Source organism: Tetrao urogallus, assembly GCF_951394365.1.
Source record: "Tetrao urogallus genome assembly, chromosome: 3".
Classification (NCBI taxonomy): Eukaryota; Metazoa; Chordata; class Aves; order Galliformes; family Phasianidae; genus Tetrao; species Tetrao urogallus.
The window spans coordinates 13,357,689-13,385,377 of record NC_136815.1 but is presented as its reverse complement, the minus strand read 5'-3'; the positions used below and the strand labels follow the sequence as shown (position 1 = coordinate 13,385,377).

Here is a 27,689-nt window from a genome sequence, read left to right as displayed (position 1 = left end):
CATACAATCCTTTATATTTAGCCTGAGATCCGTGCTCATGCAAAGCTGTGTCATGCTACATTAGAGCAGATCTCAATTTTGAAATTGGTATTAAAGGTACAGGGCATTTGACTCAGACCATCCAGAATCAGTGCTTTTTCTTGAATCATTCACCCCCTAGTTCAGCCCTCTCATGATTAAAAAAGACAAGCAGAAAGACAAAGAAAAGAGAAGTCTTGTTCAGAGTTGCTTAGTTCTATGATGAAAGTATTCTTTCAACTTCAATTGGAGTAGGTAACTATTTTGTTTTAATTAAGGAAAATTCAAGCATCAAGATAAAATCTTCTGGAAGCCTACTACCTTTGAATTACTTTTTTTGAATGAACACCAGAGATAACACCCTCACTTTACAATCTAAATCCTTGAACAGCTTTTTACAAAATGTCTAACTCTGAGATTAGGTAGTCTGCTGAAAACAAAAGAAGCCCCAGGCACTGAAAATAGAAGCTGTGGAATTTACACAGCTAAAATGTACTCCTGCCTAAAAAACTGGATGAACGCAGGCCACCACAGCTTTCCTTTAGATAGACTTGATGTCTGCATTTTGCAGTTACAGGTCCCACCTCAGCAACACAGAGATGGATCAGGAATTTCAATGGCACTGCTTTATGTAGCATATGCAGGCCAAAGATAACACTACAGTTCAAATCTTTCTGTTGATCAGATCAAGGCAATGTCAATTGATGTCCACACATCTCTGAACTTGAAAAAAAAACCAACAACTTGAAGTTTTATGCCTTTGGAAGAAATTGTCTTCAGATAGTTATTTTCACTATCACTTTTATGACAGTGGGATAACCACTTCTGATGTTGCAATTGTAAAGAAAAGCATCGTCTGACTGAAGAATTATTTACCTATCCTACAGTGCTTTTTACAGCAATTTCCAGGTAACAGCTCCAGAAGTCAAAGTCTCTGAACAGGCTGTAGATTCTGGTATCTGCCCCAGTAAGAATGCACCAAATACAATTTCATCAACAAATGTTTACCCGATCTAAAAAGAATGTGTAAATAAACATGGAAAATGGATGGTATTAATAATCTATATGGGAAATCTCCTACAGAAGTGATACCTAAAAATAGAATGGAGAATGAAAAATAGAATAGAATGGTATATGAGTATATATTAATATTTGTGGGCCCAGGAGAACCTCATGAGGTCCAACACAGCCAAGCGTGAGGTCTTGCATCTGGGTCATGTCAACCTCCACTACCATTACAAACTGGAGGATGAAAGGATAAAGCACAGCCCTCTGGGAAAGGATGCAGGGGTACTGGTGGATGGGAAGCTGGACACGAGCCAGCAATGTGCCCCCACAGCCCAGAAAGCCAACCGTATCCTGAGCTGCATCAAAAGAAGCATGGCCAGCAGGGTGAGGGAGGTGATCCTGCCCCTTTGCTCTGCTTTGGTGAAACCTCGCCTGTACTGTGTCCAGTACAGAAGAGACATGGACCTGCTGGAGCATGTCCAGAGGAGGGCCACAAAAACGATCCAAGGCATGAACACTTCCCTTTGAGGACAGGCTGAGAGGACTGGGGCTGTTCAGTCTGGAAGAGAGCAGGTTCCTGGGAGACCTGTGAGAGGCCTTTCAGTATCTGGACAGTGGCTATAAGAAAGTACAGACTCTTTAGCAGGGTCTGTTGTGATCGGACAAAGGGAAATGATTCCAAACTAAAATGGGAGATTTAGATGGAGGTAGGGAAAGTTTCCTACAGTAAGAGCTGTGAGGCACTGGAACAGACTGCCCAGAGAGGTGGTGGCTGTCCCATCCTTGGAGACACTCAAGGTCAGGCTGGACAGTGCTCTGAGCACCCTGACCTAGCTGTAGGTGTCCTGGTTTATTGCAGCAGAGTTGGACTAGATACACTTAAAAATCCTTTCCAACTCAGATGATTCTATGATTCTGTGATCTCACTAGACTAGCAGAAAATGTGCAACAAAACTATTTAGAGAAGTCATTTTTGCATATATCCCATTTAGTACACTTACAAAATTTAAGTCAAAAGAAGTTTCTAAAGGAAGATAGTGATTTTAAATCTCCAAATCAACTGTTCTATAGTACACCAATCTAGTCTAACACCCTATCTGCTCAAACAGAAAAAAAACAATGGATTCAAGCCCTAAGAGAGCTGCTGGGAGAACAAGAGTTACACATACGAATTACTGATTGATTTTACCACGTTGTGTCCTAAGTACAGGTTCTTACTCCTAACACGATTTTTTCTGAAGTGACACATAGAGTAGCATGCTGCACAACGTGGCAACACAAAGAAAAGTTGTCCTTATATCAGAAATTTTACCCTAGACTTAGTCTGATATACAGATTGAATAAGTAGGAAAAAACACTTATAGACTGCAAATACAGCTGGGTAATAGCAGATTATTTCACCTGGTGTTTTCCTAATAGGTTTCTCACACAACACAGGGTGCTTCATTCAAGCCTCATTTGAGCTTCCCAGGGGCCTCTGTTTCTGAAAGCCTCAACTCTCACAAAACAGAAAAGCAAAACCACAGAAGCTGTAGAGTGTATCAGAGTCTAGAGACTGCAGGTGTTTCTGCTAAAGGCTGGCTATGATCATGCAGCATCATGCAGTCTGGGTGCTGTGTGTACACATGCCTACCGTATTTCTCCTCCCATCTATCTCATTTTTTAAAAACTCAATTCTGTCAGTGTCTGCCTTTTTTTCTAGTAAGCAGCTCTGCTGCTGAATGACCCGCAAAGACAGGATTCATTTTCTTATTACTGAATCACTCAGGCTTCCAATTTCAGCTTTTGAACGTATGCTGTTGTCCTGCTAAGTCCGTGTTCCCAGTTATCAGGTCACCTATCAACCTTCCTTTCAGCAGCTTCATCTCCTGTAACATGACAACACAAGGCTCATCTTCCAGGCTTGAGAAAACCCCGGGCTCCTCTTTCCATCTATTCTTTGCTGTTCTTGGAATTAAGATGCTACAACTGGATGCAGTATCTTAGTAAAGCCCTAAGCGACCTGATCTGTGCACATTACAACAGTCCCTGCTACTCAATACTTCTATAACCAGAGATTACATAAGTCCCATTAGCTTTGCATTGGGTGTACATGTAACACAGCTATTTACAAAACCCCTAATTCATTTTCTTCTCTGACAGGCAGCTTTCCAAGGGGTAAGAGGGTATCCCTGCAGGGTGAAGGGATTTCTCAGATACTGCACTACATTTGGCTACAATCATACACATTTTGCCAGGACCATTTAACTCAATTACTCACACCATACTTGTACCACCAACCTGCACTGCTCGTTGTTGGCTACTGCGCCTAACCATAATCTTGAGCTACCAGCACAAAGTCCAGGTGATGCTGCGTGACCAGTGCATGGGACACCAGCAATGCCCTTGTTCATTAGCATCTCCCCATGTACAGGCATCTGCTCACAAACCAGCCAGACTCCAGCACACAGCGTACAAATGAAAAGGCAGATATTTAATTAAGATGTCACATAATCCTACGCTGTATGCTTCGGGGGATAAGTACACTATATTCTACATGGGGACCGGTAACTACTCAGCTTGTAACCTTGCCAATGTGAAAGAAAAAAAGAAAGAAAAGAGAAGAGTATCAGGTTAGTTTGACAGGTTGGTCATCAAGATGACTGGTATTAACTATACAATGCCATTCTTTGTTGACAGAAACCTAAATTAACTGTTCCATTATTTTGGCAGAATTGGCAAGAGGCTAACAAGTCTGTAGTTCCTTGTGTTGAGTGTAACAAAAAGAACAAAATCCTAGAGCATCGTTTCTGAAAAGAAAGAAGCTTTCTCTGTGAGACGGACTTGGAGTGAGTCAGTATGATATGGGTTTGAATGCGGCTTAATGTGACATAAAAAGGGATTGTGCACATCTGTGAATAGCAAATTCAGAAGTAGATTAGCTCAGGATAAAGGTTACAGGTGACATTCATCACAGTCAAGCTGTCTTTTGTTTGTTTTTGATAAGCCAGTATATGACAAGCTTTATCTACATGCATATAACATTCATAAACCAATGGACACAGGCAGTTTAGCATCATTGTTTAACTAGTGCTTGACAACGCATTGGATCACAGTACTTTATAGATGTGACATGCTCCTAACAGATTGTCACATTCCTGGCATATCTCCAGACTCTGTTTATACTTAACAACAAAAACAACTTAGCAACAAAAAATTAGAACACATAACAAACACTTCCTTATAAGCCATTTGGGATTGTTCTACATTTGGCACTGCTTTTTGAATAACCCTATAATCCATCTTCAGGTTCTCAGCTATTAGATTTAGGTCAAAAGCATGCACTGCAAGATAGAATATACGTAGCCTATGTAAAATAAACACTAAAAATGCACTTCATAGTTACAGTTGAGAAAAACCTCAGCTAAATTGATCATCTGTGCAGATACTCAAAACCCAATTGGACCAAGTCCTGGACAATCTGCTCTAGCTGACGCTCCTTGAGAGGTGGGGGGGAGTGGTTGGTCTCAAAAGGACACTGCCAACACAAATAACTCCAAGATTTGTTATTTTGATCTGTGAAAAAGTAAGTCATCTCAATTCTGCAATTCATTGCACTCAATAGAACCTGCAGAGACAGTAACTGAGATTTAAATACAGAAACCTGGTTTTGGTATCAAAGAGTTCTGTGAAAGATCCTCCTCTAACCACAGCACAATAAGACACAGGTGTCCTGTCAGAACAGTTGACGGTTCAGGGATTACACTGACGGCCTATCCTGAATACATGGCACACTGACAAAAAATACACGTTTCCTCAACTGTATCATTGTTCTGCATTTCAGAAAACAGAAGAGATCCTCTAATTCCCCTCTGGGGAGCATTTCTATTTTTTAGTCAGTGATTAAGAAGCATTTTTAATCTGTGGAAGATGGAGGCTTACCTTACCAACTTGGTGGACAGGAATTGCTGTCTTTCAGGCAGTGCTGTTGAAGAACAGGGTGGGGGCTGTATAGCTCAGTGAGTTGCAGGCTCCCGAGGTTCTCAAAGCTTCTGTGGGATAGCTCACATTCTAACATCATTTCTGTGTGTTATCCTTTAACCTTGCTTCTGCTGTAAATACATGTAGTCTTGAATGACTGAAATCCACAGCAGAATGCATTTCAGCCAGTTTCGTTCAGTATAAGCAGAACATTTCTAATAAGCCATCCAACAGGAGATCCCAAATTTTTTCTGAGGTTAACCACTTAATGTTTATTGCTGTATAACCAAGTTGGCCTCCAATATTTACTTCTGGGTTAAATAAGGTTAATGAATTCTTGGGAAGAGAAAAGACAGTATATGCTTATTTTAACATATATTTATGTTAAAATTTTAAAGATGCACTGCAGACACAACTGCTTAAGAAGGGCCACAGATTAATCTAGGTGTCCATGTTGCAGACCAAAACGGCTTAAGAATCTGCTTTTTTATGTGTGCCTAGGCTCATATTTGTATCTGTAGTATTCCTGTTATAAACAACAAAAATCAATACAAAGGCTCAAGTTGCTCACACTGGATTTCTCTTCCTCAGAAGCAAGCAGACCTACTGGCTGCTCACAGAAGAACAGACAACTGCTTTAGTTAAAGCGTTGGTCACTACTAAGATCTGAGGAATCTATCAGGCAACCATTTGACAGGGCATGCAGATCCTGTTGGGCGAAGGGCTGAAAATCAGTTCCCAAATTCAGGAAGGGCTTGGGCAGGATCCAGTCTTTTATCTGTTCCAAGAGCTCCTTCCACTGAATTCAAGAGGAAAATGCTGGGTCTTTACATCTCTGCAAAAAGAGCCAGGTGTTTCTGACTTTCTTCTGCCGTGTATTCTACAATAACAAGGATGAAGCTCCGTGTCAGATACACTGTACCAGACCCGGTCAGACTTTCTGACCTGTTCAATTAACTACATCAAATTTTCAATGGACAGCACTTTTTTTCACTGAAAGCTACTCCCTTGGTAAATCTTGACTCTCAAAAGCCAGCTTTTTCAGCACTTGAGCTGTTAGAAAAAAGGGAACTTTGGATTCTACTTTTATTAGAACACAGTGGTGGTAGGGAAGAGAGGAGTACTTTTTCTTCCTGTCTTTTTGTTCTCTGTAAAAGGCTCAGTTGGCTGGGCTGATATTTCCAAAAACTGAATCATTTTCAAAGAAAGATAAGAAAAAATTAGCAGCCATCAAGCAATGGTCTACAGATTTGAAGGAATGGAAAACTGAAAATAAGGTGCAGTCATCACAGACTCAAGATTACACAAATGTGGATATTCTGTCAGGATAAAGCCTACTGTAGCTAATCATAGCTGTTGCTGTAATTTAGCTTCAGATTGGATAACGTGTTCCAACACCATGAAGTTGCTGAAAATACAGCCTAGCAGAATCTCAAACTGGAGACTGGGTATCAGTTAGCTGGTATGTAAGCTCCCCCCTGAGGAACGAAGAATTATTGCACTACATGTCAATAAACTACTGCAGTCCTTCCTGAAAGACAGCAAAAAAGTATTTCTACCACACTGCACAGTGAGACAGTCAGAATCAGGTCTCTTCGGGCTGTTTTACAACTTTTGTTCAAGTTTTGTACAAAGACAAAGTTAACAAAGAGCTAAGAAAAAATAATAATAATAATATAACACTTTTCCAAAGTGCATTTCCACTTCTTTGTGAACATCAACCCGCATATGCTTGTAAAGTACTAAAGACTACATATGGCCACTACCCTTCAGCCAGTGATACCGGGGGAATTCTGGGCACAGAACATCTACACAGAGCAAGTCCAGCTCCTGTTGGCAATTCCACAAGTATCCTGACAAGAAGCCCAGAAAGAAAAAAAAACAGAAGGCAGCTAAGAACATAAGAAACTCGATTAAGGGAAAATTAAAGATAAGAATTCATCTGTTAGAGATACGGTGCACGAGTGGATTCATTAGCTACGTATACACGTTTAAAAAAAAAAACAAAAAGAAAAACAAAAAAAAACAGAGATCAAATCAAAGATCAAATCACAGCATAATTGTCTGAAGGTTCCTGGCTGAGGGAGAGTCAGAGGGGATTAGATAATGCTTGAAGTCTGCAATGAAAGAAGGAATACCATAAGTTACAGATAGATCGGATGTGTGAGACTGAGTGTGCATTTGCTTGTTTGTGTCCCAGTAGAGAAGTCAAACCTGGAAGACACCACGTCCAAGACTTTGGGATTTCAGGAGAACTTCCTTCTGCATTTCATCATTAGGCTAACTGTGTTATTAGACTGGGGAACACTGCCAAATAATTATAAGATTACATTAAAACTAAATCCCCATATCGTGAATAGCACATGCTGGCAAGTAACAAGCTGAAATAAAGAATCAGCTTTAGCTGCTCACTGATATCACAAACACACACCCACTAAGCAGCAAATTAATTCACTTCTTCAAAGTGAAGAATTGTAAGGTCCTCTAACAACTCCTCAGCTTAATCACTTAAGTTTTCCCCATTTAAATTTTCCTTACCTACAACTGAGCCATAAAATTGACTTTATGTCTGCACAGCAAGAAGATAAAGACCCCTTCCCAGGCTATAACCCCAAGTAATCTGAAAGAAGATCGTCCAATATCTCCCATTTTTGTCCTGATTCCAAACTGAAACAAGAATCAGAACTTCCAAAATGCTGCAAGAAAGCCTAACTTTATAGCAAATGAGAACCCAGAAGCACTGACTGGCAGTTTAACCTAGCTGAAAATATAAGTTCCCAACTCAACAGATAGAGCAGAAATCTTTAAAAAGCACTGAAGAACTACACTTACTGAGACCTTGGTCAGGGCAGGATACTTGGAATCAGTATAATTCACAGGAAGGCCTAAATATTACATGCTCAGTTCCAAACTGAGAACTCCATCCGTCATTTCAGTGAATTACTATGAGCATTTATGCACCATATTGAAGCACTTCGTTGGTATTAACCAAAGAGGAACATAAAAGAGGGAAATAAAGAAGTGTGCTCAGAGTTAGCAATGCTACTTTCTAAGGCTTCAAGGTATTCCTTGGAGATCTCTAGGTAACAACAGTGCTTCTCCCTGCCTAGCTTCAGTATCGTACAGCCTAGTGATCAAGGAACATGGTAAAGTAATAACCTAATCACTAACAACTGGCAATGGTTGCAAAAGCCTGTAGAAAGAGAACTTCCTGAGAAATGAAATGAAAGGGTAGAGCTTTATTATTTGACAAACTGTTACAACTATTAATAAAGTAGTCAATACTCATCTGATGCACCTAAAGAAAAAAATTCTTAATAAGTGACATGTCAGGGTTATTATGGTGAAGCCTTTTTCTTCCTTTTGTCTCCAAAACAAACAGCAGAGGAAAAAGGAAATTGGGTGAGTATAAAAGGGTTGTTTTTATAACTCCTTTCTCTAAGTTCACTAAATTCATCTGTTTGGAGGCATTCCTTGCCTCTCAATTGATTCCTTCAATAATCTACTCATTTACCCTTGGTCTTTTAAATCACACTTAAGTTGGATGTCTGAGACACCTAAGATAGATAGGGTAAGCACCCAAAGGCTAAATCAGTAACTTCTAAGCTTTTTAGCTCTGTCAATGGATCACAATCAGTGTTCAGTTCTTGCAGACACACTGTGCAGCCTTATCTGCAAGCCAGGAAATATCACCAAGCTTTACAATATGGTTCAAGAGTTCCTGAAATAGGTTTTGATACAGCTTTCTGTATCTTACCTAATTCACATTTTTAGTTCCCCTCAGAGTATGAAACAGAAAGTGATTTTGAAACTAGCTGCCAAGCTGAGAAGTTCTGGAAGTGACTTTAAATGATAATAATGTGAACAGGTGTTTTCTTAGAGGGTGCAGCGGATCCAGCTTACAAGGAATGGGTAACATAGATTTCAGAGAGAAGGGTAAAAGATGGTATGATCTCTAGTTAGCAGAAGTTGACTAAAGCAAGTAGAACAAGGTTAAATTTAAAAATGCAAATAAATAAATAAATAAATAAATAAAAGTGTTAGAGGGAAGAAATAATCCAATTATTTTTGTATGTAATTATGAAACATTAATTCTGACAGTGCTCGAGGACCAAGTACTGAGGACTAAGTGCACGTAAACACTACTTCAAATGAAGAGCAATACTCTTTTCTCTCCTGTCACCTAAACACTCACACTCAAAAGGTACAGAATAACTTATCTGAGGCTAAGCTGTTAGAGAATTTCAAGCCCGGAGCTCAAGGACCAAAACTATATTTTCAAGTTTCAATTTAAAAAATGTTTTGGATTGTGTTATACATCAGGATGGTGTAAAAGCTCCAGCTTTTACTGAATTCCTATGCGGTGGCAGAGTATAGAAAAAGAAGCAGCTAGAGCGCAATTCTGCTTTGAGTATGCTGTAGAGGAGTCATTTACTGAAACCATGAGAGATCTTCCCAGGTGGTTACAAATGGAGAGAGCACATCCGAGCAAAGCGACCAGATCCAGGAAACATCAAATAAGAGAGTGTAAAACATTCATCAATGACTTGCAGAGCAGCTCACCCATCTGATAATGGAGGAGGAAAATGGAAATCATTAATTCCAAGTTTAGTACATAGAGAAGTAGTAACATTAATAAGCCATTGGCAAGAAAGGCCAAACGTGCCTCAGTCGCCCTTTGGCAACTTCCCTTTCCTATTAGAGACACAACAAAGTAATACAGCTTCCTCTAGATGTGACTTTATATAACAAACAATGGAATTAGACACTCCCTATCGCTTCGGATGCATCAGAGAAGATCGTTCCATGTCATCACTAAGTGACTCGTTTGGGCACACACAAATAGGGCTGGTTCCTCTACACATAAGCAGCAAGCTGGTTTAGCAACAAAGACCTTGTCAGGGCAGCCACTTTAAAAGCAGTCTCCTATTTCTGCCATAATACTCCAGAGATGGTTTTTCACACAGAAAACTTCTCAGGATAAAAATAAATATTTTAATATTGGAGCACTATCTGAACAATTCCAAGAAGTTGAAACATAGGTGCAATATTATTTTGCCTTCTGGGAGTTTCTTATATATTTCACACACTATAATCTGACTGAAAAACCTAACCCACCGTTCAGATATGAAAGACAATACCTTTCACAAAAAAAGTTCTTTTATCAATAACAGGTATTAAGAAAAAAAAAGAAAATATTTCTGCTTTCCAACTATTCGGTCTACCCTACTTCTTTCAGTTAAATACATACAAAGCTATATAAACACAAGATTACATTAAAATATTTCTGATAATATTTTCCATGCAAAAAAAGAGAACAGTTTGCCACATATTATGCAAACTGGAGCTTTATCCCAAAGTTGTCACTCTTTGATGCGTTCCACATGTTGAAAGTCTGAAAGCAGCCAAGTATGAAACAGGGAGAACTCTTTAGTCCCTCACATTTTCTAACACGAGCATCACAGCTGCATGAAGAATGCTGAAAAGAAGACTGACCTTATCCAGAGAGCAGAATAAAAGCTTTTTTCAGCGTGAAACGGTAATTTTGCTTTTAAACTGCAGATGAAAGCAGTCTGGACTGATCTGACAGCCCACCAACCAACAGTGCTGCTAAGACCTCCCAGAAAGTGCAAGGAAAAGTGGCAGAAGGGGTTGTGGACAAGGCCAGCTTACCCCTTGCACCACAGAGAAGGGAGAGGTTTCACAGAGGGGGGTGGAAATGGAAGCTATTTCTACAAACCACAGAATCATAGAACGGCTTGGGTTGGAAAGGACATCAAAGATCATCTAGTTCCAACCTCCCTGCCATGGCCAGGGTTGCCAACCACTAAATTAGGCACTAGATAAGGTTGCCCAGGGCCCCATCCACGCTGGCCTTAACCAACATCAGATGAACACTGATAGGGAGGAGAAGTCCATTGTGTCAAAGAGAACAGTCATACGTAAAACAAGGAAGCTAATTCATGTTTTATTGGAAATATCCTCCCTTTGAAAACAATGATGGTTGTGTTGGTTTTTGGTTTTGTTTTGTTTGTTTCTATCAAAATTGATTTCTTTTTCTGTAAATAAAGTAGATGCTTTCTGAGATCTGAGCGCTGAGTAGAAGTGTGCAAAGGAACATTCAAATTATCACAGGTTTGTAACCAAGGAAAATGGTGGTAAACAAAACTTGAATAATGTTCTAAATGAGGTTAAAGAACTTCCTATAACACCTTGCCTTGAACCAGGACCTTCTTAACTTGGAACCAGTCCTATATCTGATCATAAAACCAGTCCTCAACCAATAATCTGTAAAGTCAGTTATGAGTCATTTATAAGGGACAATAAAACAATGTGAAATAAAATAAGCTAAGAAAAGGTGCCAGTTTGTGTCACCTTCTACACTGAAACTACAGTAGGATTTGAGGGAAGATTCGGGAGGGCCAGGTGACAAGCACCAGAGACAGGAAAGCAGTGGGGCCACCTGAAGAGAACATTGTTTTGCTTCTTGATGAGGCCTCGTGAGGTGCACGGTGCAATTGGTACAAGAGATATTTCAAATCAGCATGATACTTATCCATCACGAGAGGATAACGAAGTTAGAATCACTTCTCAAGGGAGGAAACAGCAAGTGAAAAGTTGCTTCAAATAAAAAGGACCGTTAACAGGAAGACTCAGCTGGCTCTTAAGCATCTTTTATTCAGTATCACAATGCAATTATTTAAAAACCACTATCGTTATCTCTGTTGTGCAGACACTAAAACGTGAATGAGGAGGATGAACATGATCAGAAAGATATCCCATGGTGAATAAAACCACCTGCTTGTCATCACCCTTCCCACCCCCTGAGCCGTGAAGCTGAGCTGGGAATGAGACCCAAGCCTCCTGCTCTCCATCTCAGGCCTCTCACCCATCCATTACTGCGTGCTTTGTAGACCAAACTCACTCAATTGTGTGAGACAGTGTATAACCTAACTGTGTATCTTGGAAATGTAACTAGCAGCACTGTGATAATAAAAGAGAGGCCCTTTCTCTATATGGATGGAGTAACTTCAGTCCCTAGGATTCTCTAATGCTACCTCTCCCATAGCAGAATAACCTGAAATAGAGCCAAATTCCAGAACAGTATCCTAAATCACAAGATCATACTTTCACCAACGTGCTCATAACATATTTCAGCTGCTATGACATAATCCTAACATTTTGCAAATATGTTAATCAAATGAAAAAAAAAATGTTTCAGTCTTTAAAAGCATTATTTTTATAGGAATTTCATAAAAATATAAAGCATACAGTTGATGAAGTTGTATAAGGCAAATAGTTGATGCAAGCATATTAAAAGGTTATAGAATTATCCAGATCACGAGGCTATTTGTAGGTTTTCAGTAGCAGCTCATACCTCATTTTCTGAGGTGCCATTTGGTATTTAATGAATATTCATAAAATTTTGGTTCCTTTTAAAACTAAAAAGGCTTTTTCTTGACTCCTGTTCCTTTCCTCCTTAAAAGTTTAATTTAAAAAGGCTTGAGTCCTTTCAAGTACCTCCTATCAAATTTCTTCACTTGGACCAAGATACCTCTTGGGTATTACCTTGACAGAATGAGGTTTGTTTAATGATCATAGCATTAAAACCTCATGCTCTGAAGACATGCATTAGCACACTGGGGAGCAGGGTGTAAAAACAAGAGGTGAAGCAGATTTCTTTCCTTCCTTCCTTTCAACAAATCACACATCAATAAGTAGATCTTTAGACATCTTATTTATTACTTTGTCAATGAACTGTTTTCCTAAAAATGGTGATTCCTTAGTCATTCTAAGACAAATCTTCCTATTAATTCTGAGACACTGCAAAAACCATAATTTATTTCAGTGCTACAGGATAATACTGCCAAGGAACAATTCACCCCTCAAGAACTCCCTAGTCATTTACATCTGTTGCTGTCTGGCAAATTCAAAGACATATGCAAACACCAAAAGCTCTGTCCACTTCTCACTTTTGTTGCACAGACTATACTGGTATAAAGTAGGGCTGTACAGTCGAAACAACTTTTTATACTCCCTCACATTGGTGTAAAAGTCATCATCTATTGAAGACCTCTTGTGACAAGCTCATGCTATTACCACTGTGTTCCTGGTTGCACAGGCCACTGTCATTTTTGTTCCTTCCTTTTTATTGTCTTATTTTTCTATATTCATTCCAGGAACCCTTAGATCTTGCTCAGAGTTGGCCTTTTACATTGTTTTCGTTCTGGTTAAATAACCTTTGACCATTTGCTTAATAAGTCATCCAGATGCTCCGCTCACTGATCACAAGGATTTTGTGTTTACAAAACATATCCCAAATTCTTACTGGGCCTTTCTGTATTTTATCTTCTCCATCTGGCTGCAAAATGCATTTAATTGGTTCTGAGGTGCTTGTAATTACTTAGCAAATCATAGGATCACTGGAGAATTCAGGTTGCAAGGCACCTCGGGAGATTTCCAGTCCAGCCTCTTGCTCTAAGCAGGTCAGCTATGAGATCAGATCACATTGCTGAAGGCATTTTCCAGCTGGGGCTTGAAATCCTCCCAGGACGGAGACAGCACAACCTTGTGAACAACTTGTTCCAATATCAACTGTGCTCATGAGGCAAAAGTTTCTTAATACATTCAGCTTTAACCTCTCACTTCAACTTAAGTCTACTGTCATCATGAAGAATTTGGCCTCATCTTTCTGATAACATTTCTATGCACCTGGGGCTCCTGCTAGTCTCCCATCTTATCCCTGGCAAGTCACCTTTTCTCCAGGGAGAACAAGCCCAGCTCACTCAAGCCCTAGCTCACACTGCAAGTGATCCAGCTCTGAGCAGCTGGGTGGTACCCACCTGAACTTGTTCCAGTTTGTCAATCTCTTAACAGCATTCAAGGTCCAAGAACTGGAATCTAAGAACCACAACCACTGCCCTTTATCTGCTGGCTACGTGCTTATTAATACTGTCCAGGATTCTGATGGCTTTTTTTAATCTGCCAAGGCACACTAATGGCTAGTTTCACCTTCCTGTCTACCAGGCAAATCCTCTTCAACAAAGCTTCCCCAGCCATTAAGTCCCATCCTACATGGGGTACAAGGGGCTTTGCCCTCCCTAGAAAGCATCAGCCATTGCCCTTCAATTGTTGGAAATCTAATGAAAAAACACTGAATCAAGCCATAATTGAGACCACTGTTCATATAAATTTACTTCTTTCTTGCTAGGTATAACAACAGATCATTTTTTCTTATACACTGCAGCTGCTTTTTGTCAGGAGTAGCATAAATTTATAAATTCTCTACGAAGGATATTTTGTTTTGCATTTTTGCCCCAACCCAATAAACTGTAATCAGCAACTAACATTCCAAATACTCAGAATATTGTGCTTTTCAACACCATTGGTTAAGGTGACAACCTATAGATAAGTTTCTCCAAGGTTTTTATTCCTGGCTTGTGACCAGGCCTTAGATTTTATCTTCAAATAAATCATAAATATCCTTTTCTTGTCATTTTCTTCAAGTTCTTTTTACTGTATTTTTCCATATCAAAGAAGCCTGTAAAGTCAACTTAATTCCTGAGAAATTTTCAACAATCACATCACTTTTGCATAAGCATATCTGGAAACAGTTACACTATCTTGGCTTAATCTTCATAGTAGTTTTCACGTTCCTTTCATGTTTTACTTTTTTTGAGCCCAAAATCTACTGTTCTCCCCCTTTGGTAGATTTCAAGTAATTTGAGTCAAAGGATAAACGGCACTGGAAGTACACTCCTGTGTTTTCATTTCACTCATTATCACAATAATTTGTAAAATCTGTACAAACATTATTTCACTCCTTCTGTTATGAACATTCTGAGCGGGAAGCGACCCACAAGGACCATGAAATCCTACTTTTAATTTTATTTATTTATTTATTTTTACTGTAGACTTATTTTCTAATGCTCATGCTAATATCCTCTGTATTCCTCTCTCAAGATCAATTTTGATTTTCTCTTCTCATTGAGGTCTACAAAGTTTGAATTTTCACCTATCTACAATGCTATCCATGTACATTTACTTGAAAAGAAAAACATTTTCTTCAACTTCATCTCGTAAAGCTTTAATTCTAAAGAGACAACGTAATAGTAAAACAGTACTAGAGAAAAGAAAAAATAGCATCATTTCAAACTTTTCTGCTAGCACTCTGGAGCCAATCAGCTCTGTACACTTGTCAAAGATGCAGACTCCGTTTTTAAGGACTACATTCAAGATACTGAGAAACAGACGACAACTTAGAGGAAATAGGTGCAGTAATTATGTACAAAAACTAAACATTTACCAACTTGAAACAAAAAATCTCTTCCATATTAGTGCAAATGTTTATTCGGGGCCTTATAGCAATTGAAGGTTAGTAGTTCAATTTGCTTTGTTTGCAATTACTTATAATATCAAAAAGGAAAGAGTAACAAAAGGAATCAATGGAAAATTTGAAACACCACGAGTACACGTATACAAACAGGCAATGAACATGCAATATATTATTGTTACAATGAGTTTGCATGTGGAACAGAAATCACTGTGTGATACTAAATGGTTGAATGTCAATTCCATGTTTTGTATACCACCACTTCAGAGAACAAATTAATGTTCCACATGAAACTTTTTACAGACTAAATAATTCCTGTGATATGAGTAAAAATGCTCTTTAACTCCCAAGTTACAGGTGTATTTGTATTAGTCCAGCTACTCAGCTGAATGATGCCAATTCAAAGTGGCCAGTTAATATACTACTACTGGAAACTGAAAAGGATTTAAAAAGCCAATGAGATCAACAAAATCAATATCAACTTATAAAGCAAATAAGAAAATAAAATACGAGGATGCTTTTTAATGTATGGTTAGCTGACAAGACAGCAAGTGATGAGGGTTTAGATGTCTTATGGGTGTTTGAGGGAAAAAATGTGACAGAATGAATACTTTTTAGACTAGTCAAGGAAAACTCATAAAGTGGGAAGCTCCTATCAAATAAAGGAAGACATGCAAGAAAGCAAATGATGATGTGTATTCCGGCTACTTATGGGACAGAAATCAGTTTCACTGGCAGAAATACTATTTCTTTTATTAATTGTAAGGACCATAAAGCACTAGAATAGATAAAAAATATTCTTCATTGTCAGTTTTCTAGAACAGAGTTAGACAAATGTGTGTAAGAAAAAACTTGCTATGTTAATCCCGATTCAGCCCCAGGGAGAGGAACAATTGATCTCACTTTCCAGCCCCAAGAATATAAACATAACCTAAAAAAATATTTCTCAATGAAAAAAAAACAATTTTCTTTTTTTCTCATGAGATATTTCTTAACAGTTGGGGTTTCAATTGTAATGAACAGGGTGTGGCCCTTACCCTCATAAAGACTGACTTCTTTCCTTATTGTTTTAATCTTGAATAATCTGAAACTTCTGTTTTAGAGGGAGAGGAGAATCCCTTACCAATCAGTGGATAGTCCCCCTGCTCTAGACCTTGCAACTCTGGAGTCATACAATCAACAAAACCCCCTCAATGTACAGCCACAGTCTATTACAAACAAAGTAAAACATTTTGTTACATCTTAAGTAAAATATTTCTGATAGTGCATACTTTACCAGTTATGTCATGCTGTTTGAATGACTCACTGTAGATCTGATACTGATTAGGGCAATGTTTCTTCAGCCATTTGCAGACATCCTGCTGGGTCCATAATGCCACAGGTTTGGTCAGCTTCACAGTCCCAGACTAGAAACACGAAAGGAAAAGAGAAATAACATATAATGCATTTGCTAACCATTTTCAGAAATTTTACACTGGTGTCCATATGCAATATTAAAATAATAAATGCTAGATGAGAGCTGCTGTGACTGGCAGTCACCAGCACATCCACAAGAGTCAGCTCTTTAACTGTATCGCTGAAGGGATTACACACAGTGGAAGGCTTTTTTAACAGTAGCAGGCAGTGCATCTATATTCCTTGCATCACAAAAATGCATTGTACTGTGTCTTCCTTGAGAAACAGTTAAACTCTTTCTGGAAAGATTTTGACCATAAAGGACCAACTTCTTCCACATGCTTTGCAAAGATCACCAGAAAGGCAATGTTTCAAAAGGCCAACACTGGTTTTTGAAACGTGAAAGGTCTAATTTCAGTACTTCCTTTTCCTATTATTTTCATTGCAATAATCTCGTAATTTTGCCCATATTCCCTGTATTCACAGAGATTCAATTTTTGCTGAGAGTCAATTCAAGGACTGGCCAAGATGTTAAAAGTCCTGGCCTCTCCCACCTCCAGTGGAACTACTTTTGTTTCTCTATAGCTGTCACCTCAATTACAACCTGGCAGGGTACCATTTTTTTAGAGTTTTGTTATGGTCTTGTACTTTAAGTTAGCTTGGAACTACTGAGTGCTATTATTGGCACCAAATGTATTTGTTATCTACAAATGCTTCTGAGATAGACATAACGAAGAGACATCTTACTCGAAAGAATACTATATTTGGCATAAGAAGGATATAGGCTTCACACTTTTTTTTTTTTTTTTTTTAAGGAAATAGAGCAAGTTTACCAATAGTCTCATAACTACTTGAGCTCTTCACCAGGCCCATGCAATTTCCATTGTCACAGAAGGTACAGATTACATACAGCATAACATAATAACAGAACTGAGGAGTCCTAATGGAAAGAAGTCAGCTTGAAATTAAGGTCCTGGCTTAGGGAACAAACCCTTCCTTTATTAACTTCACTGTTTCACTAACAATAGATGTAGTCCTGCGAAAGGCTGGAAGCCTGGACAATCCAGCACCACTGAACAACTGATCCCTGCAGCGGGCCAAGTTCACGCACTCGCTTCCCACAGCAGAACCACCTTGGAGCCCACATCAGACCGCTCCCACCTGCTCGCACAGTACTGCCAGCAGGACAGCTGACCAGTCAGCCAGGAAGAAAGGACTTCTATGTATTAGGAAAGTTAAAGAGGGCTGCAAAGATGGTGAAAGGCCTGGAGGGGAAGATGTACGAGCAGCAGCTGAAGACCCTGAGTTTGTTCAGCACAGAGCAGAGGAGCTGAGGGGAGGCCTGATGGCAGCTGCAGCTCCTCACAGGGAGCGGAGGGCAGCGCTGAGCTCTGCTCTGTGTGACAGCGACAGGGCCCAGGGAACGGCATGGAGCTGTCAGGGGAGGGGCGGGTGGAGGTCAGGGTGTGCAGCAGGGGGCGGTGGGCATGGAACGGGCTGCCCGGGGCTGTGGGCACGGCGCCGAGGTACCGGAGCTTAAGGGGTGCTTGGACATCGCTCTCAGACAGATACATGCTCTGATTTTCTTGTGGTCCTGCATGGAGCTGAGAGCTGGCTTTGGGGATCCCTACGTGCCCTTTCCAGCCCAGGATATTCTATGACTCTGTGACTACAGTGGTACAAATCAATTAAAGGCCCTACTTTTTAACTGTCTATGTTCCCCCAGCCTTAGTGCTCTCCCTACTTAGCATACAGCTGTTCCCACCTCACCCAGCTCCAGCAATCCAAAAGCAAAGGGCATCCAGGCAGCCTGAGCTCTCTCACCCATGCAAGCATGCCAGGTAAATCAGATCAACACAAGTCACCAACAACTAGCAATATTTTTAGCTGAGAAATCTCATCTCACAGCAGTGGCCATTGAAATCAGAATACAGCATGAACCAGGCACAGCGTAAGAGTGAGACTCTGCACGTGAAGGACAGCAGCTGCAGCTTCAAAAACTTCAAATGCAAAGTGAGAGACGTGTTTCTCAGTTTGGAAATTAAGGCAGAAGACCAGGAGTAGCCTCAGATGTATTCTTCTACAACTAGAGGAGATCTCACAAAAAGCTTTTCAGTGCAAGTGAGCTGAAGGGCTGCTCTGTACAGGAAAAGGGACTGCACACAGGAAGGGGTGGTGGTGTCCAGTCACACACTGAGCACTTCAGCTGCCATTGCTCTAAGTGACAACAATGTTTACATGTGTTTTAACTTTTCTGCTTCATTTTTCATCTAACTGTCCTAAAATTGCTGTCACACAAAGTCTGCAAGATCTCTGCTTCAAACAGCCATCTCCTTATATGAAAAAAAAAAAGACCACCACTGTTCAATACTTTTCTGTAAAATCATTTTACAGTAGATAGTCTCTCTGTCCAGATAAACAATTCATACCCAGAAGACTCATAAATTAAGCCAACTGCAATATCACATGCATAATGTCACACTGCATTTAACTGAACAACTCACCTTTTTTTAACATACAAAAACACTGAGTTGTAAAAGAACAGAACTATAGGAGTTCAGAGCTTCTTATCAACGCAGGCAGAACAAAACTAAAGAGCTAATACATTTAAAGAGTTGTTTTTCAACAGTCTGTCCAGGAGACTTAAAAATCTTATTCAAACATGCATTGTTCCCCGCAAGGAACATCTAACATTAGACTTCGCTGATGTAAGTTGGAGGGAATACCAATGTACCCATTTACCTCACGGTTTTGTCAAATTACTGAGTCTACAGAATGAAATCATTTTCAAAGTCTTTTTATTCCCTTGCTAAACATTCAGGATACCTATCCCTCCAGTTCCTGGAATCTTGTAGAAGGTTCCAGAGAAGTTTTTCCATATAAATTTCAGGTGAAAGGGAATGTCACCTCAACCAAACTCCATTATGACTTAGGGTAGATTTCCTACATGATGGCGGCCCAGGGTTATAAAGCATTTATGCAGATGTACTTTGCCAGGCGTCCCTTTTCAAAGTTGCTTTGAAATCTTCATTACTAGAAGCCTGACGGACAACAGCAGTTCTCAGCTTTGCATGTCCTATTATTTGGATGCCCCGTCCCTGGAGGTGTTCAAGGCCAGACTGGATGGGGCCCTGGGCAGCCTGGCCTAGTATTAAATGGGGAGGTTGGTGGCCCTGCATGTGGTAGGGGGGTTGGAGCTTCATGATCCTTGAGGTCCCTTCCAACCCTGCCCATTCTGTGATTCTGTGATTCAGTGATTCTATTAAGTCCATTAATGACATCATCCAAAGATCCCAGCTGAGGTACAGGGAATATGAAACTGAAGCTAAGATTGTGACATCAAACATCCCTCTGAATTCTCATGTCCACTTTTTCCCTCTCTTTTCATTGCCTGACTTGAAGTTCATACATGTAAACAGCAGAAACGTTATGGGTGAATATATAATACAATGCACATCCCTTAGCTGAGCCTTTTTTCTTTTTTTCTTTTTTTCTTTTTTTTTTCCGTAGACCAAAGAAACATGAATCCCATTTCAAACAAGAATAGGCTCCATCCGCATTTAAAAGATACGATATTAAAGCATAAACCAACTCCAAATAATTGATTTTCACTTGTGCTGTCACCCTGCAGAAGGCAGAAGTCTGACTGACAAACTTGCATCCACAAAAAAAAAAAAAAAATTCCAGATGTGTTTACAATGCATGGTAAGCAGAATAGTGCTTGCTTTACCACTAATCCTTCTGGGATCATCATCAGCCTTGTGCACATACAGCAACCTGCTACAGACACTCACAGATCTTGAGAAGGGACAACCTCATTATAAAGAGCAAGTGCCCTGCAACTGCTCCTTGTGCAGCTACGAAGATGAAAGGTTTCTCTTTGAACTTCCCCAGCTTACTCGTTATTGCAGTTTGAGTCAAAAAGGATGCTGAATTTCAATGAAGGGCCCAATATTATGGTACCTGTCAGCTGACTTTTATTACGCACGTATATATATCAATGAATTTCCTTCACAAATACATCAAAGCAAAATACAAGTAAAAATAGCCATACAAACGAGCAGTCTCTCCAATTCCATAAAAATTCCCTAGACATGTGTGTCTTTATATGAGCTGCTGCTTAAAGATAATTCTCAAGCACCCAAATTTTTGAAGAGGAAAATCTATCAGTCCCTAAAAATTAATTTGTTAATGTTTTCTCTTATAATTCTTAAAAACACTGAAATTACAAATACTTGCATGCGAATGTATATAGCTGGCTATAGACTTAAGCTGTTCCTAGCTGAAAGCCCACAGTAAGTGATAGTTTGGTTGGAGTACGAGGATGCTGTTTTCGGTTCAGCAGCTATTCTCCTCCTAAGAGGTTTAAATACCATCATGTTAAATATCTGGCAAACAAGTTCATCAGCAGTTACACTACAAATGTAACACTCCCCCCTGTGCCTACAGAAATGAAAGACAGTTCCAAATGGCACAGCTATGTCGTGCATTGTACAGATTGCTGCCCAACAAACATATATGCTAATTCTTCATGTCCAGCATGCAGAATTACAATAACTGAAACACAACTGGCTTAACTTATAACCACTCCAAAAAGGACATTCTTATATTACCAGAATCAAGCTTTATGTTTAATTTTATAATTAGCACAGTCTTGCTTAGTTAGAGGAATGTAGGTATTTTAGAGCAATAGCTCTGTTGTAGCTGCTATCATTTTTGGAACATCATACCCTAAATATTTTCCAACCAGATGCTCTAGATGTAAGGCTATTAAAAAGCACACTTTCCTCCCACAGAACTCATTTGCTAGTTTCTTTCCTGTTCTAAAGCTAGATCTTACACTAAAAAATTCCCCATACACCTAGGAAAATGACCCTTATCATAAACATACCTACAAAATGGGTCCCCCGCCACTAACTAGATGCAAACTACCTAGACAGCTAGAAAACACATTATGTTTTTATTTTATTTCTATTTATCGGCTCAGTCAAATAGTAAGCCCCAAGAATCCTCGGTCTGGCCATCCCTTTCATTTTCCTAACAAATGTATCCTAAAATTGCCCTTTGCTCCTTTGCTGGCAGTATTTTAATAGACATAATCCTGCAGAACACTGCGCCAAAACCTGGGCCAGGAGGAAGAGCACACAGTTCTCAGTATTCTTGTATATTTCAAGGAAAAACTTCAAGATTTTGTGTCAAACTCTTTCTAATTACCTAAACACGTTTTTTTGCTCAGTGTATCTCAAGTTATAAAAATGCCTCTCCCAAGAGAAATGAAATGAATCAGCATATTAAATACATGACAATTTTATGTTGTTTGCTCCACAATGCAGAGAACACAGTACCTAGCTCAAGAATAAATAGATAAATCAAGGTTGTAGCTAGTGCATTATTAGAGGGTGTATTTCAGCATCCAAAATAGCATCAGCAGTCAAGCCCTGCTCCTCCACAGCAATGACATACAAGTTACCTCTTCCGCCTTACAGGTGCAGTTTACCAAAGCTGACAAGTATCCAAGATCAATTTATTCACCAGAATTTGTATTTATTTATGGTATTTTACTCTGGAACAGAAAGAAAGGCTGTTTTTTTTTTGTTTTGTTTTGTTTTGTTTTGTTTAAGTGTCAGAGACTTCAATCCCATTCTTAAAAAGACTTTATATACAATGTTCCAAGTTGTTTTCAAGAGCTTCTCAAACCAATATTATTTTTGGTTCTGCATTTACGAGCCTACTTGGATTACAAAATCCAGGCATCTGGAATCAGGGTCTTCACTCAAACAAGGCTGCAGGTCTGCTGGAAGAACGCTGCCCCATACCATTTGAAACACCCAATTTAAAAACATGCTGCTCCTGACATCTCGGCTGAGTCGATACGTGTTTACACACATTTATCTGAAGCCAAACCTCACAACTTATGCCGGAAAAAAAAAAAATCAATTCCATAAAACAGACCGGTAAAAGAGGCACCCATCCAAGCATTAAGGCAGATTTTGCTCTAACATGCATCACAAGTCATCCTCTGATCTGTAGTTACAGTTTAAATCAAAGAAGTCAAAGCAGCAGCAATCATTTGAGAGCAGGGGACAGAGAGAGCGAGATGGGTGGCCGGCACCTCCCAGAGTGATGGTCAGATGGGCAGGGAACATCAAAATGCATCAGAAAAAACACTGATGGGTGGGAGCAGGGAGAAGGGGAGGAAAGAAAAGGGATCGCATTGCTCAGGAAGCTGAGAGGGAAATATTTGTTAAATCAAAACAAATATCTTCCGCAAGCAAACTATGAAATATTTTATAATTGGAAAAATGATTTTTATCTGTATTTGATAAAAATATATATACAGCAGTGAATTTAAGCTTCGCAGCTCCAAGAAGCTATATAAGTTACTGTCAAATCTTTCAGGCTGTTAAGGCAGTAATGCTAACAGCACCACCTTCATAGTTTCTGACACAAAGAAGCAGGAGCAGCAATGCCAAAGAAGACTTTCAAAATAATGATATTTTTTTTTTTTTGGAAGATGTTTGTCATATTTCTAAATCTAAGAAAATAAGAATCTTTTTCATATATTCCAAATTACTTTGCTAATATTAAACCGCTTATGTAAAATTCAGAACCAACGGCTAACATAAAAGCTGTTTTCAGTTTTGTAAAGAACAGATGAAATGACAAAAGGTTGTAAATGTAGTTTTATACATTATCCTAAAATACTGATGAATTTGGGAAGAAAACATTTCGATTCAGAAATACATTTTCTCAGGTAGTCATACTTAGAGACTTTTGTAGCAAAAATGAAAGAAAATAACAGTAATGAGCAGACACCCATAAAGCATTGAAACCTCTGCTGTGCTGGGTTCCTGCCTGTTACTGAGAATTTTAATGCTAAGAAAAGAAGAAAAGGTCATGCCAAGCAAACAAAGCATGTTTTTTTGCTTAAAAATAACAAATAGAAAACACTGTAATGCATCTTTTTTATATACTGATTTAAAAAATGAATATTTAAAACTAATTGGATCAGAAATTCAAAGAGTTGCAATGTAACTGATTACTTGGGTCACCGTGTCAAAGCAACCAAAGTCAATATGGTAAATAATTGCAATGATTATTATTTTTTTTTTTTTTTAAACATATTTCTAGCCTGAAAGACACTCGCATACACTGCTCTTCATGTGGCCCTTCCCCAGAATGGTCCAGATACACCATGCTTCCTGACATCAGGGTTCATGTTTGGGATTCCACAGAAGACAAGGCTGGCTACAAGTGTATGCAATTCCACCATTGGTGTTCAGACAGATCAGAGCAGAGCTGTAATACTATCGGATTTGTAGAATCGTTGAGGTTGGAAAAGACCTCCAAGATCATCAAGTCTATCATCAGCCCATCACACTGCGCCCACTAAACCATGACCTTCAGTACCACATTTACACATTTCTTGAAAACCTCCAAGGATGGTGCTTCCACCACTTCCCTGGACAGCCTGATCTCCCTGAATCCACAGTCAGAATATATAGAGCTGTTTTATGTGTGGTTTTCTTTGTTTTAAGCAGAAGCAACTCCACAGCCAGTTGTTGACCATGCCTGCAACAGCACCATGAACTGCAGACAGGTACCTGAGGTTCCAAATCCACATCCCTATTTAACTCAGTGTTAGTCAAAGACACCTGAAGTTCATGGACTTGCAGAGATATCACTGCCCCTGAAGGGACAGGGATAGTCAGCCAGTGTGGGGACAGAGCAAAAGATGAAAATAACACCAGAAGTGTGTCAGCTGTGGGCTCAAGCACAAGGTGAAAGAGTTCTGGCTCATAAGCTCTCTCTGTGAACGAACAGCTAGGGGCAAGACTGAAAACAGGTGGGAAAGCTATGAAAGATGCAGGAGAAGGGGATAAGTTCCTATAGAGAGTATTTGCTGTTCTTATCGTCTTGCTTCCTGTAGGAAGAAGAAAGGTACTCTTGTGCCATCTTGGCACAAGGGGAAATATCTCCCCCCAGGTCCCAGGTCAGTGCACCACCATCACCTGATCACAGAGACAGGTTTTCTCAAGCTTTCAAGCAATGCCCTGATCAATTCAATCCATTACCATCAGTATGCATGCCACATGCTTCTGTGCAACACAAACAGACAAAGGAAACAAATTAGGAAAAATAATGAGATCAGTCTGTGAAGTAAAAGCAAGTTAGAGGTAGCTAACTCCCTCTTAAAGCTGTCACAAGTGTAATCATCAACAAGAAAGGATGAACTGTGCTGTTAAATAAAATAGCATGGGGTATTTATCCTGATTGGGATAAATATAGTATCAAAACAAGCAAGAATAAATAAAATGATACCTTTTTCATACGAGTATTCTTTCAAGGAGATATCACACCCTGAAAACAAGACTCATGATGGCACACACTGGCATTGAGCTAAATTGTAGTGGTATTATCAGCAAACTGCAAAGAGCTGACATGTCAGGATGAGGAAGGTGAAGACAAAGCTCTCCTCAGCATCGGCTCTGATATCAGCATCCTGAGAATCCCTTCTGGGAGTGACAGGCCAGCAATGCTTACAGTAAAAACACAAACAGGACCAGGAGAATATCCTATTCTGGGATTTGATGATCAAATCCAAATCAAGGAGTGCAACACTAAAATTCACTTCATCTAAAAACACTGGGCATTTTTAGCTTGTCAAGCCACCTCACTCAATGCAGAAGGTCCCTTTCAGTTCAAAAATTAAATATGTGATTTCAGGTACTTACAGAGGAAAACACAGACACAAAGAGATGCTGTGTCAGGTGGGGATTTTTACCTACAGAACACAACAGTTGCTTCATACTTCTTTGATGTGGCTTTGGTTCTTCTCCTCCTACCTGAGACAATTCAAATCAAGTGTTCCCTCTCAAACTCTGGGCTTTAACCATACTATCTTGCATCACTCATTGTAAGCTTCATAAAGTAAATATAAACCCTTCTGTTTCACCATACAGAATCCTGTTTGAGATCCTGCACAGTGCTGGGACAATTTCTGTTCACACAGAAATATGAGCATGCCTCCAACCACGACAAAACATTTCTCCTCGAACTTCTCCATTCTGCGCGCTACTGTTACTTGAGAGGGCTACTTATGTGTTCCTCCCAACTCCAAACATTCTATGATTTTATGAATGAAAGAAGAAACAAATAATTTCAATGAAGAACCCAGTATTAACAACAGCATCAAGTAATTAATGACCTTTATTACAAGCACAGGCTCACTTCTGTGCCTAACCTTCTGCTACAGTGAGAATCAAACTCGAGGCATTCACCCTTGACAAAGCACACAACTTGCAGGCTGCTCTGCGCATCTTGCATCCTGTCTTTGGGACTAAACACTGCACCCACTGTGAAGGAGATTTACAGTGCAGGTCTTCACCACCTAACAGTCTGCTCAGCCTGGCAGGAGGCACAGAAGACCAATCCGTTGTGGCAAATGCTGTAACTTCAAGCCCACCCAGGCTAAAGTAGGAAAGGGACCAGGAGTTAGCGAGAAACTAAAGACAGCTATGAAATGTAGCCCTTCCTTTTCTAAGAGTTGGCCCCCAATGCAGAAGTACTGCCAGCACAACTGCAATTCCACTTCTGGGGAAATTTTCTATTTGTCAAAAAATATTTTCCCCAGGCCTGAATAAGAAAGAAACATTCCCCAAATCTACCCATAAAACTGATCATTACAAAGGTGTCTCCATTCACACTTATTTTTTTCCTTTTTGGAAACCAGACCTGGCACTTCAGCAAGCAGCATCCCAGACAGCTGCATCCAAGATCAAACTGAAGTGAGACTGCTTGTTAGCAATGCCATTAAAATAAATTCGAGGCATCTAAGAAGTTCCATTCATTTCCTTGGAATTTCTCTTACTTTAAGATAGAATAAAATAAGATGGAATCTTATTTTAAGATAGTGGTATAGAAAAAGCCAGCTAAAATACAGCCTGAAGCAACAAGAAAATCCACCAGCCAAACACCGCAAACATTTAATTTGCACAACAGTAACAGTGATACACTGGAATCTCACTGCTCTTAAATTAAAAAACTATAAAGAAAAACAAAAAAAAAAAAAAAAAGAGTAAAACACAAAGATCTGAAAAGAGCAAAGTTTTGACTTCATACTTGCAAATTCAGTAAGTGTTAAAAGAAACTGCTCAGCTTTCATTTGTTCTGTAGCTCACAGGAGTGCTCATGCACAAGCACATACATTTAGGTGATACCTACCTGCAGCTCCTCAGTCACTTATGTCCAAAAATAGCTTGGCTACCAATAGTGAGCAAGGGGAATTAAAAAACTGCCTTGAAATGAAAAGAGTTAGACAAGACTGTGAGACTGCGACTTTTAAGCATACCTGTTTCACATTCACATTATTCATACTAACATGAATATGAACTGAAATGTGGCAATTTAAAATTATGAAGTGTAACTTACTGATAGTATTTTCTAAGGCTAATGAAATTAACATTTCTGCTAAGGAATACTACTGTAATACAAATTGGTCTATTTCATGGAAAAGAAGATTGTACAGAGCAGTACGCTCTTCTTCCTGAGATCTCAGGTAAATCTAGCATAAAAAAAAAAAAAAAAAGCATAAATTTTTCTGAAGTTGTGAAACATTCAGGATATTTGAACTAAGAAGTTGTTCAAATACAGAGTGGACCTAATCTCAGAAACATTTACCTAATAATGCCAGCATGGAATTTGTGCTTTCTGGTGACATAAATAAATACACACCTACGGCAGAACATTAGCTTTGCCAAAGCAGTGTGCTTGGCACTGAGGGGCGTTTTCATCCAGTAATACTGGAAGATTTTTTTTATTCTTGGGATTTGCTGGTGGAGTTACTCTGACAGCAAAGCCGTGCAGCACAGACAACATCTAGACCCTTCCATCTGTAATAACAGAATCACAGAATGGCCCGAGTTGGAAGGGACCTCAAGGATGATGAATCTCCAACCCCCCTGCCACATGCAGG

At 39.4% G+C, this 27,689-nt stretch overlaps 1 protein-coding gene across 1 annotated transcript in view; it reads right to left on the bottom strand.

The window, feature by feature from the left end:
* The window catches only part of SAMD12 (sterile alpha motif domain containing 12), a gene marked incomplete at its 5' end in the record, with an annotated part of 174,980 nt that overhangs the window by 110,957 nt on the left and 36,334 nt on the right, over positions 1 to 27,689 (bottom strand). The window contains 1 exon segment of the mRNA XM_079533835.1: positions 16,596 to 16,725. Coding sequence (XP_079389961.1) covers positions 16,596 to 16,725 — 130 coding nt within the window.